The sequence below is a fragment of the Salmo salar genome, chromosome ssa23 (genome assembly GCF_905237065.1).
Source record: "Salmo salar chromosome ssa23, Ssal_v3.1, whole genome shotgun sequence".
In the NCBI taxonomy this organism is placed as follows: Eukaryota; Metazoa; Chordata; class Actinopteri; order Salmoniformes; family Salmonidae; genus Salmo; species Salmo salar.
In genome coordinates this window covers 42,675,187-42,695,717 of record NC_059464.1, presented here as the reverse complement: position 1 = coordinate 42,695,717, position 20,531 = coordinate 42,675,187, and the positions used below count along the sequence as shown (strand labels likewise).

At 42.2% G+C, this 20,531-nt stretch overlaps 1 protein-coding gene across 6 annotated transcripts in view; it reads left to right on the top strand.

Moving 5' to 3' along the window:
- The first annotated feature begins 2,585 nt into the window (after nucleotides 1-2,585).
- LOC106584644 (microtubule-associated protein 1B-like) overlaps nucleotides 2,586-20,531 on the top strand; it is an 83,549-nt gene continuing 65,603 nt past the window's right edge. For all 6 annotated transcript variants that reach the window (XM_045706486.1, XM_045706485.1, XM_045706483.1 and 3 more), the window contains exons 1-2: nucleotides 2,586-2,845; nucleotides 13,940-14,041. In XM_045706486.1, the coding sequence (XP_045562442.1) occupies nucleotides 2,593-2,845; nucleotides 13,940-14,041 (355 nt within the window). In that variant the 5' untranslated portion in view covers nucleotides 2,586-2,592. The remainder of the gene's footprint in view (nucleotides 2,846-13,939; nucleotides 14,042-20,531) is intronic.

Genomic DNA, 20,531 nt, shown 5'->3' with positions numbered 1-20,531 from the left:
TCGGAAAGTATACAGACCCTTTGACTTTTTCCAAAAGATTTTACGTTATAGACTAATTCTAAAATTGATTAAATACATTTTTTTCCTCGTCAATTTACACACAATACACCATAATGACAAAGCAAAAACAGGTTTTTAGAAATTTTTGCAAAAGTATTAAACATAAAAAACTGAAATATCACATTTGCATAAGTATTCAGACCCAGAGAGGTTTGATTTGGTTCAAGTCCAGGCTCTGGCTGGGACATTCAGAAGCCACTCCTGTGTTTTCTTGGCTGTGTGCTTAGGGTCGTTGTCCTGTTGGAAGGTGAACCTTTGCCCCAGTCTGAGGTCCTGAGCACTTTGGATCTTTCTGTACTTTGCTCTGTTCATCTTTCCCTCAATCCTGATTAGTTTCTCAGTCCCTGCCGCTGAAAAACATCCCCACAGCATGATGCTGCCACCACCATGCTTCACCGTAGGGATGGTGCCAGGTTTCCTCCAGACGTGACGCTTGGCATTCAGGCCAAAGAGTTCAATATTGGTTTCATCAGACCAGAGAATCTTGTTTCTCATGATCTCAGAGTCCTTTAGGTGCCTTTGGCAAATTCCAAGCGGGCTGTCATGTGCCTTTTACTGAGGATGACTTCAGTCTGGCAACTCTACCATAAAGGCCTGATTGGTGGAGTGCTGCAGAGATGCTTGTCCTTCTGGAAGGTTCTCACATGTCCACAGAGGCACTCTGGAGCTCTGTCAGAGTGACCATGGTGATCTTGGTCCCCTCCCTGACCAAGGTCCTTCTCCCCCGATTGCTCAGTTTTTAGCTGGGCGGCCAGCTCTAGGAAGTGTCTTGGTGGTTCCAAACTTCTTACCATTTAATAATGATGGAGGCTACTGTGTTCTTGGGGACAGAAATGTACCCTTCCTCAGATCTGTGCCTCGACAACATCCTGTCTTGGAGCTAACCGCTACACAGAGTCTACATCGTCAACATAGCTACTAGGACTAAAACGTTAGTAAAGCCGCTACAATCATGAAGTACAGTGTACAGCAAGCAGTTTAGCAGTTAAAATGGCGGGCACCTGTGGAAATAAATTAATTAAATTGAAAGCTTACCATGACTTGGATGAGTTCCAGTGTTGGATAGCCTTAGCCAGCTAGCTAACATAAATAGCATTCCTTTCTGTTTGAGCCGGGTATTTGAGTAGCTTAAATTAGCTAGGTGCATTAGCTAGCTAAGTAAGTGAAAGTGGTGAAAAAATAGACAGGTCTTTCGCCTTGCTGCTTCTCCTGATTTTGTAAGAAATTATTTTGTTCAAAACTGTTCAACTATGGTCTTTTTCTCGGAGTCAACTACTCACCACATTTTATGCACTGCAGTGCTAGCTAGCTGTAGCTTATGCTTTCAGTACTAGATTAATTATATGATCCCTTGATTGGGTGGACAACATGTCAGTTCATGATGCAAGAGCTCTGATAAGTTGGAGGACATCCTCCAGAAGTTGTCAAAATTACTGTGTAAGTCTATGGAAGGGGCTGAGAACCAGGATCCTCCTAAGTTTTGTATTGAAGTCAATGTACCCAGAGGAGGACGGCAGCTATCTGTTCTCCGGCTACACCATGGTGTTATCCTACAGAGTGCTGTTGAGGCTACTGTAGATTTTCATTGCAAAACAGTGTGTTTTAATCAATTATTTGGTGACGTGAATATACAGTATATATATGATATCATACTAATGATAATATATATATATATATCATACTAATGATGATAGATAGATAGATAGATAGATAGATAGATAGATAGATAGATAGATAGATAGATAGATAGATAGATAGATAGATAGATAGATAGATAGATAGATAGATAGATAGATAGATAGATAGATAGATAGATAGATAGATAGATAGATAGGAAGAGATATAACAGCGATCTGTTTCATTATATATATATATATATAACAGCGTATATGAATAGCTTGCTGCCACAGATCCTCCCTCTGTTGCGTTTTTTTTCGTCACTCAGACTGGCATCGCCAAACTGTCTGAGAAATGTGCAAATTTCAGAAGGGGAATCAGCAGTTTACCATGGCTTTGGAATTACACTGGTAACATACTGACACTGTAATCTGCCAATTTGTACAGAGGCTAACATAAACACACTTTGACAAACTGCATAAATGTTATTTGATCTGTGTGTGTGTGTGTGTGTGTGTGTGTGTGTGTGTGTGTGTGTGTGTGTGTGTGTGTGTGTGTGTGTGTGTGTGTGTCTGTGTGTCTGTGTGTGTGTGTCTGTGTGTGTGTTGTTCTCAGAATAGGCTGTAAGCTACTTAAAATACACTTTGAGATGCTGCAGAAGTCAGCCCATTGGTATTTTGGTATTTATAATTTACCTTTGAGATTTCAATCTAATCATATTATTTGCAGGGGGGGGGCTCACCGTTTCCAAAATCAAGGTCCGACCCCTTGGACTTGCCCGATAACTCAATATGTGACATCATCCTGCTACATGGGCCTTTCGACCAATCAAATGGAAGTAAAAAGCTCCAAAAGTGAACGTTCTAATACTCCTCCTACCTTTCCGCTGCACACTCCGTGCTTGTGGAAGTTGTCATGGAGATAGAACCGTCCCCGGCGTCTGCTCGCTGGGGTGTTGCCATGGAGATCCCGGCTAGAGGTCCGCTCACCGCAGTGCTGGAGGAAGAGAGCAGCTCGCGGCTGGGGTCCGAGAAGCGAATTCAGGACCTTGGAGAGAAGCGGTGCCGAGGACCCCCTTTCAGCCAAGGGAACTACTACATGCTCATAGTGATCGGAGAGATAGCGACAGACCACCAGCTGCAACGCGCCAGAGACCACTTAGAGCGGGGTGAGTAGGCAACTTCAACGAGTCTCACTTTTACACACGAATTCTGTAATTCCAGCATGCATAACCTCCAATAGATACCTTTATTTAAAAAAAGATAACATAGAACGGATTGAAATGTATAAGATGCAATTGAAAGATATGAAGAATGTGCGGCCGGTTTCCCAATGGAAAAAAATGACGCATCAGGCATATTGAATCAGCAGTTTTGCACGAACGAATAGCCTACTACGCCACTTTTTAGTGGAACGAAAACGTTGTGGAGCCTTGCCTACACGTTTCACATTCGTTTGATAATTATAAGGGATTCTGTAATTCTTTGATGAAAAAATCTATACATTTATTAGTTTTTCAAATAGGGACACAAACAGGCAAGTCTCATGGATTCCCAGAAAATGTATGGTTGTTTTATAAAGCCTCCAACATAGTATGTAGCCTTGTGTAGCCTTTTTCTAATTATCAAACGAATACCCCATCTATTTCCAAAAATGTGCCTGTGATCCTAACCAACATGGTCTCAGAGCATTTCATGTTATTCTGTACATAAATCCGAGACACTGTGTTACATATGTTACATTTCGTATGGTATGTATTATTTAGTGGATGTCCATCATTCATTTCATATGATATGTTACTATTTGCAATTCGTACAATATGTTACGAATTTTCAAAACGTATGATATGTTACGAATTCCTAGCTGGCTAACGTTAGCTAGGGGTTAGGGTTAAGGTTAGGGATTAGGATTAAAGGTGAGGGTTAGGGGGAAGGGTTAGCTGAAAGGGTTAAGGTTAGGATTAAAGGTGAGGGTTAGGGGGAAGGGTTAGCTGAAAGGGTTAAGGTTAGGGTTAGGGGAAAGATTAGCTAACATGCTAAGTAGTTGCAAAGTTGCTAATTACCTAAAATGCTGAAGTTGTCCGTGATGAGATTCAAACATGCAACCTTTGGGTTGCTAGATGTTCGCGTTATACGCCCACCCTCCTTTTGTTTTTGTCTTAAGTAAACTTCTGTCTTATGTAACCATACCAAAGTAAACTTCTGTCTTATGTAACCATACCAACGTAAACTTCTGTCTTATGTAACCATACCAAAGTAATCTTCTGTCTTATGTAACCATACCACCGTAAACTTCTGTCTTATGTAACCATACCAACGTAAACTTCTGTCTTATGTAACCATACCAAAGTAATCTTCTGTCTTATGTAACCATACCAACGTAACCTATCATACTAATTTGAGAATCCCGGATTTACATTTACTATGTTACGTCTAGTCTATGAGACCAGACTGTAATAACTCACATGTAGCCTGCCATGAGAGGGCCTGCTACAGGAAGAAAACAGTTGCACACATTCTCAGCAAAGGTGTTACAAAAACAACAACAATATGGAAGACTAAATTGACCATGTAGGGGAAAAAATCTGTAGACTAACTGCTTGTGCTTGTTACAAATGCACTGTGCCAAACTCCTCATTAATAATGAGTAATCCGTTGCACTAAAGCATTCAAAATGATGTTCAGTTAAATACAGTAATGTTGTTGTCTTGTTCAAAACCATGGCTGTCATGTTCTTTCTGTATCAAGGGAGCCCAGGGCTATGCCAATTGTTGCACGTACAGTATGGAAACATCTTCAATATGAGCTAAAAAGACATGTTGGATGATAGAGAGTTGGGTACAAATGGAGGGTGTTGTCCAGTGATTTCTGACACATGGCCTACGTCCTAAATGGCACCATATTCCCTTTATAGTGCACTACTTTTGAGCAGGGTCCAATAGGATGCCATTTGGAACATATTCATGGTGTGAAATATGCTAAGGGTTTACATGGTGTGAAATATGTTAGGGGTTTACATGGTGTGAATGGAATGTGCTAGGTGTTTACATGGTGTGAATGAAATATGCTCGGGGTTTACATGGTGTGAAATATGCTGGGGGTTTACATGGTGTGAAATATGCTCGCCGTTTACATGGTGTGAATGGAATGTGCTAGGTGTTTACATGGTGTGAATGAAATATGCTCGGGGTTTACATGGTGTGAAATATGCTAGGGGTTTACATGGTGTGAATGGAATGTGCTAGGTGTTTACATGGTGTGAATGAAATATGCTAGGTGTTTACATGGTGTGAAATATGCTAGGGGTTTACATGGTGTGAATGAAATATGCTCGGGGTTTACATGGTGTGAAATATGCTAGGGGTTTACATGGTGTGAATATGTGCTAGGTGTTTACATGGTGTGAATGAAATATGCTAGGTGTTTACATGGTGTGAAATATGCTAGGGGTTTACATGGTGTGAAATATGTTAGGTGTTTACATGGTGTGAAATATGCTAGGTGTTTACGTGGTGTGAAATATGCTAGGGGTTTACATGTTGTGAAATATGCTAGGTGTTTACGTGGTGTGAAATATGCTAGGGGTTTACATGGTGTGAATGGAATGTGCTAGGTGTTTACATGGTGTGAAATATGCTAGGGGTTTACATGGTGTGAAATATGCTAGGGGTTTACATGGTGTGAAATATGCTAGGTGTTTACATGGTGTGAAATATGCTAGGTGTTTACATGGTGTGAAATATGCTAGGGGTTTACATGGTGTGAAATATGCTAGGTGTTTACATGGTGTGAAATATGCTAGGTGTTTACGTGGTGTGAAATATGCTAGGGGTTTACATGGTGTGAAATATGCTAGGTGTTTACATGGTGTGAAATATGCTAGGTGTTTACATGGTGTGAAATATGCTAGGTGTTTACATGGTGTGAAATATGCTAGGTGTTTACATGGTGTGAAATATGCTAGGGGTTTACATTGTGTGAAATATGCTAGGTGTTTACATGGTGTGAAATATGCTCGGTGTTTACGTGGTGTGAAATATGCTAGGGGTTTACATGGTGTGAAATATGCTAGGTGTTTACATGGTGTGAAATATGCTCGGTGTTTACGTGGTGTGAAATATGCTAGGGGTTTACATGGTGTGAAATATGCTAGGTGTTTACATGGTGTGAAATATGCTAGGTGTTTACATGGTGTGAAATATGCTAGGTGTTTACATGGTGTGAAATATGCTAGGTGTTTACATGGTGTGAAATATGCTAGGGGTTTACATGGTGTGAAATATGCTAGGTGTTTACATGGTGTGAAATATGCTAGGTGTTTACGTGGTCTCTGGAGTGATGAATCACTCTGGGTTTGGCGGATGCCAGGAAAACACTACCTGTCCCAATGCATAGTGCCAACTGTAACGTTTGGTGGAGGAGGAATAATGGTCTGGGGCTGTTTTTCATGGTTCAGGCTAGGCTCCTTAGTTCCAGTGAAGGGAAATCTTAACGCTACAGCATACAATGACATTCTAGACGATTCTGTGCTTCCAACTTTGTGGCAACAGTTTGGGGAAGGCCCTTTCCTGTTTCAGCATGACAATACCCCTGTGCACAAAGCGAGGTCCATACAGAAAGTGTTTGTCGAGATCGGTATGGAAGAACTTGACTGGGCTGCACAGAGCCCTGACCTCAACCCCATCATCCACCTTTGAGATGAATTGGAACGGCGATTGCGAGCCGGGCCTAGTCGCCCAACATCACTAATGCTCTTGAGGATGAATGGAAGCAAGTCCCTCGCATCAATGTTTGGTCATGTAGTGTAACTTAAAAAAAGGTAGGAGTGTGGATCAGAAAACCAGTCCGTATCTGGTGTGACCACCATTTGCCTCATGCAGCGCGACACATCTCCTTCACATAGAGTTGATCAGGTTGTTGATTGTGGTCTGTTGAATGTTATCTCACTCCTTTTCATTGACTGCTCGAAGTTGCTGGATATTAGCGGGAACTGGAACACACATCAATCCAGAGCATCCTAAACATACTCAATGGATAACATGTCTGGTGAATATGCAGGCCATGGAAGAGCTGGGACATTTTCAGCTTCCAGGAATTGTGTACAGATCCTTACAACATGGGGCCGTGCATTATCATGCTGAAACATGAGGTGATGGTGGCGGATTAATGGCACGACATGATATCATTCTGGCAGGTAGGTATAGGCTACTTTGTAGCTAGTTAACGTTTAATAGAGAAGGATTTTGGGAAAGCCTTTCCATCTACCAGAAAACGGTTAGGTCTATCATTACCATCGCTATATTTTTCCTGTTCCTTAATTGTTTGAAACGTGGATGTTTTACTTCATATTATGAGGTATGAGGCATGTCTTACCTTGCTTCAAAGTAGCCTATAGCCAAAATCCCACCATGGAAACGTGGAGGCAATCATTTTTTTATACAGACTTCCTCATTATGCGTTCTCCTGTTGTATTGGTTTTCTATCAACTTACTTTAATTGTCTAACAGCCATAGGCATTATCCCAGTTATATTAGCAACCCATGATAGTTGTTGCATCTTTAGATCCCCCCCCCCCTCTTTCTAACAGATATTTCCACCTCTGTCCATGAAACTGATCGCATGTGCAAATGTAGGCCTACTGCCGTGTGTACATTTCTGCGCCTAAAATGTGAAGAAATAATAGTTGATCAACATTCTGATCTGTTAAGGCGAAACATTCCGATCTGTTAATGCGAAACATTCCGATCTGTTAAGGCGAAACATTCCGATCTGTTAAGCGAAACATTCCGACCTGTTAAGGCGAAACATTCTGATCTGTTAAGGCGAAACATTCCGATCTGTTAAGGCGAAACATTCCGATCTGTTAAGGCGAAACATTCCGATCTGTTAAGGCGAAACATTCCGATCTGTTAAGGCGAAACATTCCGATCTGTTAAGCGAAACATTCCTATCTGTTAAGCGAAACATTCCGATCTGTTAAGGCGAAACATTCCGATCTGTTAAGGCGAAACATTCCGATCTGTTAAGGCGAAACATTCCGATCTGTTAAGCGAAACATTCCGACCTGTTAAGGCGAAACATTCCGATCTGTTAAGCGAAACATTCCGATCTGTTAAGCGAAACATTCCGATCTGTTAAGCGAAACATTCCGATCTGTTAAGGCGAAACATTCCGATCTGTTAAGGCGAAACATTCCGATCTGTTAAGCGAAACATTCCGATCTGTTAAGCGAAACATTCCGACCTGTTAAGGCGAAACATTCCGACCTGTTAAGCGAAACATTCCGACTTGTTAAGGCGAAACATTCCGACCTGTTAAGCGAAACATTCCGATCTGTTAAGGCGAAACATTCCGATCTGTTAAGGCGAAACATTCCGATCTGTTAAGCGAAACATTCCGATCTGTTAAGGCGAAACATTCCGATCTGTTAAGCGAAACATTCCTATCTGTTAAGCGAAACATTCCGATCTGTTAAGGCGAAACATTCCGATCTGTTAAGCGAAACATTCCGATCTGTTAAGGCGAAACATTCCGATCTGTTAAGGCGAAACATTCCGATCTGTTAAGCGAAACATTCCGATCTGTTAAGCGAAACATTCCGACCTGTTAAGCGAAACGTTCCGATCTGTTAAGGCGAAACATTCCGATCTGTTAAGCGAAACATTCCGACCTGTTCCATCAACCCTATTAATTGATACGGCGTATACCCTCCACTACACCACTGAACATAGACTAGTTCAGGGAACAGCAAATGTCATGTTAAAAAACAGGCACAAGGAGATATAGGGAATAACTTACTAATCAAACGTCTGAAACATGTTCTGTATGAGCTTATGATGTAGGTTACAGGCATGTTCCACAAAAAACAAAGTGTCAGGAGAAGATATATAGCCTAGCTCACACACTAGCTTAGCCAGAACTAGAGGCAGAGAGGCAGACGTGAGGCAGACAGCAGCATGGAAAATTACCCCTTGTCAGTGTAATTGAAAATGTGGGCTCCCCCAGCTTTCTCCGCTCCTCGGACACGATGCGAACATAGTCCCCATTTTGTATTTTCTACCCTTCGTCCTCACAGGATTTCTCAACCACCTTTTGTATGGCAGTGTGTGCCCTCCACATAGATTTACAGGGGTGCTGTGCAGAACTTGTCCTGCATTATTCATTTGGTAACACTTCGGGAATGTGGCGAACATGTTTGAAGTATTACTAAGCATGTACAGTGCATTCGGAAAGAATTCGGACCCCTTGACTTTATCCAAATTTAGTTACGTTACAGCCTTATTCTAAAATGGATTAACAAATTTGTTTTCCTCATCACTCTACACACAACACCCCATAATGACAAAGCAAAAACAGGTTTTGAATTTTTAGCAAATTTATACAAAATAAAAAACGGAAATATCACATTTATGTAAGTATTCAGACCCTTTACTTAGTACTTTGTTGAAGCACCTTTGGCAGCGATTACAGCCTTGAGTCTTCTTGGGTATGACGCTACAAGCTTGGCACACTTGTATTTGGGGAGTTTCTCCCATTCTTCTCTGCAGATCCTGTCAAACTCTGTCAGGTTGGATGGTGAGCGTCGCTTCACAGCTATTTTCAGGTCTCTCCAGAGATGTTCAAACGGGTTCAAGTCTGGGCTTTGTCTGGGTCACTCAAGGAAGGTAACTTAGGCCTCACTCTCCCCTATCTGAGATACCTACTGCAGCCCTCATCCTCCACATACAACACCCGTTACCCAAAGCACAAACATCCCTGGGTCGCTCATCTTTTCAGTTCGCTGCAGCTAGCGACTGAAACGAGCTGCAAAAAACACTCAAACTGGACCGTTTTGTCTCCATTTCTTCATTCAAAGACTCAATCATGGACACCATGTTTTGTGTCGCTAGCATGTTGTGCTGTTGCGATGTTGTGTTGCTATCATGCTGTGTTTTTATGTGTTGCTGCCATGCTATGTTGTTGTCTTAGGTCTCTCTTTATGTAGTGTTGTGGTGTCTCTCTTGTTGTGATGTGTGTTTTGTCCTATATTTATATTTATATTTTATTTAAACATTTTAATCCCAGCCCCCGTCCCCGCAGGAGGCCTTTTGCCTTTTGGTAGGCCGTCATTGTAAATAAGAATTTGTTCTTAACTGACTTGCCTAGCTAAATAAAGGTTAAATTAAAAAGATTTAAAAAAAAAAAAAGACATTCAGAGACTTGTCCCGAAGCCACTCCTGTGTTGTCTTGGCTGTATGCTTAGGGTTGTTGTCCTGTTGGAAGGTGAACCTTCGCCCCAGTCTGAGGTCCTGTGCGCTCTGGAGCAGGTATTCATCAAGGATCTTTCTGTACTTTGCTCCGTTCATCTTTCCCTCAATCCTGACTAGTCTCCCAGTCCCTGCCGCTGAAAAACATCAACACAGCATGATGCTGCCACCACCCTGCTTCCCCGTAGGGATTGTGCCAGGTCTTGTTTCTCATGGTCTGAGAGTCCTTTAGGTGCCTTTTGGCTAACTCCAAGCGGGCTGTCATGTGCCTTTTACTGAAGAGTGGCACTCTACCATAAAGGCCTGATTGGTGGAGTGCTGCGGAGATAGTTGTCCTTCTGGAAGGTTCTCCCATCTCCACAGAAGAACTCTGGAGCTCTGTCAGAGTGACCATCGGGTTCTTGATCAACTCCCTGATCAAGGCCCTTCTCCCCCGATTGCTAAGTTTGGCTGGGCGGCCAGCTCTAGGAAGAGTCTTGGTGGTTCCAAACTTCTTCCATTTAAGAATTATGGAGGCCACTGTGATCTTGGGGAACTTCAATGCTGCAGAAATGTTTTGGTACCCTTCCCCAGATCTGTGCCTCGACACAAAACTGTCTCGGAGCTCTACTGACAATTCCTTTGACCTCATGGCTTGGTTTTTGCTCTGACATGCACTGTCAACTGTGGGACCTTATATAGACAGGTGTTTGCCTTTCCAAATCATGTCCAATCAATTGAATTTACCACAGGTGGACTCCAATCAAGTTGTAGAAACATCTCAAGGATGATCAATGGAAACAGGATGCACCTGAGCTCAATTTTCGAGTCTCATAGCAAAGGGTCTGAATACTTATGTTCGAGGCACAGATCTGGGGAAGGGTACCAAAACAGGAATACGTTTTTTATTTTTAATACATTTGCTAAAAATTCTAGTAACCTGTTTTCGCTTTGTCATTATGGGGTATTGTGTGTAGATTGATGAGGAACATGTTTTATTTAATCCATTTTAGAATAAGGCTGTTACGTAACAAAATGTGGAAAAGGGGAAGGGGTCTGAATGCTTCCCGAATGCACTGTAATAATTAGTTGACCGTTACTAACTTAGTGGTATCATTTTCTAGTTGGGTGAATTGGTGTCTGATAAGTTTGTATGACATAAATTACAAGCAAATTAGTTACTGTAAAGAGTTTTTCATCAACCACTTCTCTGGACCTCTTCAATGATGCTAATTGGCTCTTTGAGCCAATCAGTTGTTGAGCTGCAGTGTCATTCAGTGGGTGGCTCTTTATTTTACCAGGTAGGTTGACTGAGAACACATTCTCATTTACAGCAATGACCTGGGGAATAGTTACAGGGGAGAGGAGGGGGATGAATGAGCCAATTGGAAGCTGGGGATGATTAGGTGACAGTATTTAGCCAGGACACCAGGGTTAACACCCCTACTCTTACAATAAGTGCCATGGGATCTTTAATGACCTCAGAGAGTCAGGAAACCCGTTTAACATCCCATCCAAAAGACAGCACCTTACACCGGGCAATGTTCCCAATCACTGCCCTGGGGCATTTTTTTAGACTAGAGGAAAGAGTGCCTCCAACACCACTTCCAGCAGCATGTGGTCTCCTATCCAGGGACTGACCAGGACCAACCCTGCTTAGTTTCAGAAGCAAGCCAGCAGTGGGATGCAGGGTGGTATGAGAGCTCTCCTGAACACAGTTTTCCTACGACAATTGAGCGATCTCACACACACACACACACACACACACACACACACACACACACACACACACACACACACACACACACACACACACACACACACACACACACACACACACACACACACACACCTCCTATGAGTTAGGTATTGAAAGACGGATACCCACTATCTTATCTCACCTTCCACCAGTCCAGGAAATTACATTTTAGACATGTCAAAACATGTCAAGTTGTCTGTCATAATGATCGATGCAATTGTCACGTCTTTGACAAGGGTTTTGTCAGTCCAAACACAAAATCCCAATTTGAGCAAGGAGCATTGAGGCCTTTGCCAGAATTAATATCAGTGACTCAGCATTTCTGAGAATAGGCCGTAGTCGTCTGCAACGGGATCATTTCTCTCTCTCTCTCGCTCTCTCTCTCTCTCTCTCTCTCTCTCTCTCTCTCTCTCTCTCTCTCTCTCTCTCTCTCTCTCTCTCTCTCTCTCTCTCTCTCTCTCTCTCTCTCTCTCTCTCTCTCTCTCTCTCTCTCTCTCTCAGTGAAGCAAAACAGAGGCTGGAAAAAATACAAAATGACCTAAGTACAGTCATCCTCTTCTTATTGAGGCATGGGGAGATAGGAGGATAAGGGGGTGGAGGATAAGGAAGTGATATTCATCTCCTATCCCAGACAGAGTATCTACCAGCGAATAGGATCAGAGACAGGCTTCTCCTGCGGCTAAAGGCCCTGTTGAATAGGATCAGAGACAGGCTTCTCCTGCAGCTAAAGGCCCTGTTGAATAGGATCAGAGACAGGCTTCTCCTGCAGCTAAAGGCCCTGTTGAATAGGATCAGAGACAGGCTTCTCCTGCAGCTAAAGGCCCTGTCGAATAGGATCAGAGACAGGCTTCTCCTGCAGCTAAAGGCCCTGTCGAATAGGATCAGAGACAGGCTTCTCCTGCAGCTAAAGGCCCTGTTGAATAGGATCAGAGACAGACTTCTCCTGCAGCTAAAGGCCCTGTCGAATAGGATCAGAGACAGGCTTCTCCTGCAGCTAAAGGCCCTGTCGAATAGGATCAGAGACAGGCTTCTCCTGCAGCTAAAGGCCCTGTTGAATAGGATCAGAGACAGGCTTCTATCGCGGTTAAGGCCCTGTTGAATAGGATCAGAGACAGGCTTCTCCTGCAGCTAAAGGCCCTGTTGAATAGGATCAGAGACAGGCTACAGGCTTCTCCTGCAGCTAAAGGCCCTGTTGAATAGGATCAGAGACAGGCTTCTCCTGCGGTTAAGGCCCTGTTGAATAGGATCAGAGACAGGCTTCTCCTGCGGTTAAGGCCCTGTTGAATGACATCTGATGCAGGTTTCTCTCTGAACTCATGAGAATCTTCACTCGAATCCAATCTGACAAAGGCTCTCTCTATTGTGGGGTTGGAAACGAGGAAGTTGACTGGAACATTAATGAGAATTGTTTTGCTTGCTCTTTAATCAGTGTGCCTGTTCTGGTAATACGTTACTTTAAATCCAGGTATAATGTGTTATGATGCAGTTGTAATGCATTGTAAGACTTGTTATAACATGTATGACCCCCCCCCGGAACATGGCTTAGAAATGTTCAGCTTGTACTAAACCTGTTGCTCCTTAATAATCAGTGTGTCTGTATAACATGTTACAATGCAGTTATATTGTAAGCCTTGTCATAATCATATGACCCCCATTATAATGCCCTATTATTGTAATCTCATCATGATTCTGACAGTTATTTTGAGGTAAACTCTGTTCCTTAACTAATTGACCAATGTTCTAGTCCGGTACATTTGTAAAAAAATATATATATATTTTTTCCATATTATAGAAAACATAATAGCTGTCTGGACCAACTTTTATTCATTCCAATTACATACAGTATCAACTGGGGTTAAATTACATCTTGGAGAAATTAAGGAACATTTCCCACTGAAATATTTAAAATAATACAGATATAGAGATTTAAAAGACGTTGGTTGTTTTCCAATTTCCTTGCTCCGACTTCCTATCCATGTGCCCTTGCACAAGATCTGCAGATAATGAGAAATACTAAAATGGAAGTTTAGTATTTTATAAATTCATTTTAAATGGTTTATCGCCACGAAAGTACAGGATGGGCCACTGTTGAACAGTTGCCCTCATCACGTCCATTGAAGTTAGTAGTGGCTGTTTAAAGAAAAGTTAACAATGCATTACAGTTTCTTCTGGCCCATGTACTACTATCAGGATAAGAAACCATAAAACAGTAAGGGTTTTAAATAGCCAACTTATCCTTTAATGTAACATTACCCTCTTCTTCTGTCTTGTTATACCAGGGATCCGCTCCTGGGATGTCAGCCTCAAGTCATGTGACCTGGACCATCAGCTGCAGCTGTTTGTGACGCGTCACTCCGCCCAGTTCTCCGCAGAGGTTAGAGGTCAGTCAAACCTGTGTCCTGTGACGTCACACACACACGACAACGTTGGACTATAATGGGCCCTTTTTCAAACTAGCCTGGTCCCAGATTCTGTTTGTTCTACCTTGCCAACTCCTACGGTCTTTGTCACAACAAACAATGACAATGACATAGGAGTTGGGACCAGACCAGGCTCTTAACACCTAGTGACAAGAATTCATGTCAGAATAAATAAGATGATGACTTCATTATTACTTCAGGTACAGTAATAGGTGAGTTGAGTTACTCTGTGGAGTCCTTCCACCTTCACACACATATGAGATGTTTCTAGTACTACTCAAATGCTTTCACCCATCCAGACTTGTCAGGTGACTAAATCCAATGAGGATGGAGGGAAAGATGTATTTCTTTACTGATAAGTCATGATAATAATATTATTCACTTACTTGTGTATCTTTATCAGATAAAAATGAGCTGTTGAACACAATACTAGGATGGCCAGGGGTTTGAGACTGTAAGGTCAGTAAGGTTTTTAAATTTTTTATAATTTCATTAACTATTTAATTACATACGGTAATGTGGTCCATAAACGTTTTGTAATATTATTCCACATTTTGTTTGTGTTACAGCCTGATTTTAAAATGGATTATTGTAATTCTTCAAGCTCTGTTAAATTGGTTGTTGATCATTGCTAGACAATCATTTGGTCTTGCCATAGATATTCAAGTAGATTTACCGTAAATTCCGGACTATAAGCCGCAACTTTTTTCCCACGCTTTGAACCTCGCGGCTTAAACAATGACGCGGCTAATATATGGATTTTTCCCGCTTTCAATTTTTTTTTTTTTTTTTTTTTAAAACACATTCTGTGACGTGCTCAGTTTTTTGGCGGCATGAAGCTTTCATTAGACCAATGAAATTGCCGAACGGGTTAAGGTCACAAACAGTGACGAGAGCGACAATGAAAACGATCCAATATCGGATGAAGCAATTCTGAGGCTATTCAACTCCGACACCGAAGGAGATGACTTCAGTGGTTTCAGTGCACAGGAGGAGGAAGATAGTGACCAATGACTTTCTTGGTAGGCTACTGTTTACTGCTAATTTTTTATTTTTTGTTACAAGCCGTGTTTCGTTAAAGCCTATTTGTTTTTGTTACAAGCCGTGTTTTGTTAAAGCCTGTGTAAAGTTCATTTGTTTCAATGTACCGGTAGGCACCTGTGGCTTATAGACATGTGCGGCTTATTTATGTTCAAAATGAAAAAAAATTTTAAATTCAGTGGGTGCGGCTTATATTCAGGTGCGCTCAATAGTCCGGAAATTACGGTAAGTCAAAACTGTAACTCGGCCACTCAGAAACATTCACTGGCTTCTTGGTAAGCAACTCCAGTGTAGATTTGGCCTAGTGTTTCAGGTTATTGTCCTGCTGAAAGGTGAATTAATCTCCCAGTGTCTGGTGGAATGCAGACTGAACCAAGTTTCCCTCTAGGATTTTGCCTGTGCTTGGCTTCATTCCGTTTATTTTTTATCCTGAAAAACTCCCAGTCCTTAACGATTAAAAGCATACCCATAACATGATCCAGCCACCACTATGCTTGAAGATATGGAGAGTAGTACTCAGCAATCTGTGTTGGATTTGCCCCAAACATCACACTTCATATTCAGGACAAAAAGTGAATTGCTTTGCAACATTTTTTGCAGTATTACTTTAGTGCCTTGTTGCAAACAGGATGCATGTTATATTCTGTACAGGCTTCCTTCTTTTCCCTCGGTTAATAAGGTTAAGGTATTGTGGAGTAACTACACTGCTCAAAAAAATAAAGGGAACACTTAAACAACACAATGTAACTCCAAGTCAATCACACTTCTGTGAAATCAAACTGTCCACTTAGGAAGCAACACTGATTGACAATAAATTTCACATGCTGTTGTGCAAATGGAATAGACAACAGATGGAAATTATAGGCAATTAGCAAGACACCCCCAATAAAGGAGTGGTTCTGCAGGTGGGGACCACAGACCACTTCTCAGTTCCTATGCTTCCTGGCTGATGTTTTGGTCACTTTTGAATGCTGGCGGTGCTTTCACTCTAGTGGTAGCATGAGACGGAGTCTACAACCCACACAAGTGGCTCAGGTAGTGCAGCTCATCCAGGATGGCACATCAATGCGAGCTGTGGCAAGAAGGTTTGCTGTGTCTGTCAGCGTAGTGTCCAGAGCATGGAGGCGCTACCAGGAGACAGGCCAGTACATCAGGAGACGTGGAGGAGGCCGTAGGAGGGAAACAACCCAGCAGCAGGACCGCTACCTCCGCCTTTGTGCAAGGAGGAGCAAGAGGAGCACTGCCAGAGCCCTGCAAAATGACCTCCAGCAGGCCACAAATGTGCATGTGTCTGCTCAAACGGTCAGAAACAGACTCCATGAGGGTGGTATGAGGGCCCGACGTCCACAGGTGGGGGTTGTGCTTACAGCCCAACACCGTGCAGGACGTTTGGCATTTGCCAGAGAACACCAAGATTGGCAAATTCGCCACTGGCGCCCTGTGCTCTTCACAGATGAAAGCAGGTTCACACTGAGCACGTGACAGACGTGACAGAGTCTGGAGACGCCGTGGAGAACGTTCTGCTGCCTGCAACATCCTCCAGCATGACCGGTTTGGGGGTGGGTCAGTCATGGTGTGGGGTGGCATTTCTTTGGGGGGCCTCCATGTGCTCGCCAGAGGTAGCCTGACTGCCATTAGGTACCGAGATGAGATCCTCAGACCCCTTGTGAGACCATATGCTGGTGCGGTTGGCCCTGGGTTCCTCCTAATGCAAGACAATGCTAGACCTCATGTGGCTGGAGTGTGTCAGCAGTTCCTGCAAGAGGAAGGCATTGATGCTATGGACTGGCCCGCCCGTTCCCCAGACCTGAATCTAATTGAGCACATCTGGGACATCATGTCTCGCTCCATCCACCAACGCCACGTTGCACCACAGACTGTCCAGGAGTTGGAGGATGCTTTAGTCCAGGTCTGGGAGGAGATCCCTCAGGAGACCATCCGCCACCTCATCAGGAGCATGCCCAGGCGTTGTAGGGAGGTCATACGGGCACGTGGAGGCCACACACACTACTGAGCCTCATTTTGAGTTGTTTTAAGGACATTACATCAAAGTTGGATCAGCCTGTAGTGTGGTTTTCCACTTTAATTTTGAGTGTGACTCCAAATCCAGACCTCCATGGGTTGATAAATTGGATTTCCATTGATTATTTTTGTGTGATTTTGTTGTCAGCACATTCAACTATGTAAAGAAAAAAGTATTTAATAAGATTATTTCTTTCATTTAAGTATTCCCTTTATTTTTTTGAGCAGTATACAATGTTGTTGATCCATCCTCAGTTTTCTCCTGGCACAACCATTAAACTCTATAAATGTTTTAAAGTCACCTGCTCGACTGAGGGAACTTACAGATAATTGTATGTGTGGGGTACAGAGATGAGGTAGTCATTCAAAAATCACGTTAAACACTATTAAACACACAGAGTGAGTCCATGCAACTTATTATGTGACTTGTTAAGCACATTTTTACTCCTGAATTTATTTAGGCTTGCCATAACAAAGGGGTTGAATACTTATTGACTCAAGACATTTCAACTTTTCAAGTTGAATTCATTTATAAAAAAATTGGAAAAACATAATTCCACTTTAACGTTATGGGGTATTGTATGTAAGCCAGTGACCAAAAACCTAAATTTAATCCATTTGAAATTAATGAATAATTTCTGAAGGCACTGTAATTGTAATTTTCTTATCTTTTGTGTCATTATAAGGCATTTGCATTTTACATCAGTTTTCAACAAGGACCTCTTGATCCATCTGAGGAGAATCCACAATGTACAGTAACTCAGAATAGATGTTTTTAGAGAAAGATTAAGGGGTCATCAAAGGATTTATGATTCATCTCCACAGCTACAGTGGGAATACGTATTATGATCTCAAGGCACGGTATTTCAATGCAGTCTGAATTCATTGCTCAAAGGTCATATAAACCACACATGTCCTAAACCACACACACACACACACACACACACACACACACGGTAAATAGGAAACTATAGGATACATTGTAACAGTGCACTGACAGTAAGTGCTGAGCTATATCGAAGCCAGCAGAAATGACATAGCATTTTGTCAAGAGAAAGACATCCAGAGAATGTCCCATCTTATAAAAATGATTATTTTTAGTGGTGTAACATTTATTTTGGACCGTCCCTTCCGGGTTTTTCCATGTGGCTCTAAAAGGTGTGGTCATAAATACACACTCACATTGTGCTGCATAAAAGCCCTCTCCTCCATCAGAGACCTTGTGCACTGCTTGTATGGGCAGCTTTGATCTAAAGTCGATATTTTCTTAGCGATCTAGTCTCCGAGGACCATTGCGCTAAAAGGGGAGGTGGGGGGGGGGGGGGACGGGACGGGACGGGACTCATTGATTTCACCAGGGTTTTTGTCCTCATTAAGAACAAAAAAAAAAGATTTGCGTCGTGGGGGTGTGGTTTGATGTGGGTGTGTTTGATGTTTGTTATATCCTTCCCTGGCAGTTATGGTTGTTTGTTCCTCTTCACTCACCGCAGTTGAGTTATCTCTGCAGTTGATTTTCTCTGTAGTTGATTATCTCTGTAGTTGATTATCTCTGTAGTTGAGTTATCGCTGTAGTTGATTATCTCTGTAGCTGATTATCTCTGTAGCTGATTATCTCTGTAGTTGATTATCTCTGTAGTTGATTATCTCTGTGGCTGTTATCTTTGTAGTTGAGTTATCTCTGTAGTTATCTCTGTAGTTGAGTTCTCTGTAGTAGATTATCTCTGTAGTTGAGTTCTCTGTAGCACTAACAGTACAACTGGCCCCAGCTTGGCCCCCCCAGTTGAAATGGTCTAGAACCGCCACTGCTGTAGTTGAGTATCTCTGTAGTTATCTCTGTAGTTGCGTTCTCTGTAGTTGATTATCTCTGTAGTTGATTATCTCTGCAGTTGACTGTGACTGGCTAAAGGAATGACAGTTGAAATAATAATAATAATAATAAAAATAATAATTAGGTGGGTTGTTATATTTGTCCTATTTCACACATGTACAAGTCTGTGTTAATACGCATGTGTGAATTGGAAATGTGTTTTTTGCTTATCCCAACTCTCCATGAAACACCCTTGGAGAGTGGGGTCACAGCCAGGGTCAGTCATTATCAACGGCAACCCTGGAGCTATTAGGGTTAAGTGCCTTGCTCAAGGGCACATCGACAGATTTTACACCTTGCTGGCTAGGGGATTCGAACTAGCAACATTTATAAAGAACATGTCTGGTTCTTTAACATAACGTTGGGGACGATATATTGTAGCCATGTCTGGTTCTTTAACATAACGTTGGGGACGATGTATTGTAGCCATGTCTGGTTCTTTAACATAACGTTGGGGACGATGTATTGTAGCCATGTCTGGTTCTTTAACATAACGTTGAGGACGATGTATTGTAGCCATGTCTGGTTCTTTAACATAACGTTGAGGACGATGTATTGTAGCCATGTCTGGTTCTTTAACATAACGTTGAGGACGATGTATTGTAGCCATGTCTGGTTCTTTAACATAACGTTGGGGACGATGTATTGTAGCCATGTCTGGTTCTTTAACATAACGTTGAGGACGATGTATTGTAGCCATGTCTGGTTCTTTAACATAACGTTGAGGACGATATATTGTAGCCATGTCTGGTTCTTTAACATAACGTTGAGGACGATGTATTGTAGCCATGTCTGGTTCTTTAACATAACGTTGAGGACGATGTATTGTAGCCATGTCTGGTTCTTTAACATAACGTTGGGGACGATGTATTGTAGCCATGTCTGGTTCTTTAACATAACGTTGGGGACGATGTATTGTAGCCATGTCTGGTTCTTTAACATAACGTTGGGGACGATGTATTGTAGCCATGTCTGGTTCTTTAACATAACGTTGAGGACGATGTATTGTAGCCATGTCTGGTTCTTTAACATAACGTTGGGGACGATGTATTGTAGCCATGTCTGGTTCTTTAACATAACGTTGGGGACGATATATTGTAGCCATGTCTGGTTCTTTAACATAACGTTGGGGACGATATATTGTAGCCATGTCTGGTTCTTTAACATAACGTTGGGGACGATGTATTGTAGCCATGTCTGGTTCTTTAACATAACGTTGAGGACGATGTATTGTAGCCATGTCTGGTTCTTTAACATAACGTTGAGGACGATGTATTGTAGCCATGTCTGGTTCTTTAACATAACGTTGAGGACGATGTATTGTAGCCATGTCTGGTTCTTTAACATAACGTTGGGGACGATGTATTGTAGCCATGTCTGGTTCTTTAACATAACGTTGGGGACCATGTATTGTAGCCATGTCTGGTTCTTTAACATAACGTTGAGGACGATGTATTGTAGCCATGTCTGGTTCTTTAACATAACGTTGAGGACGATGTATTGTAGCCATGTCTGGTTCTT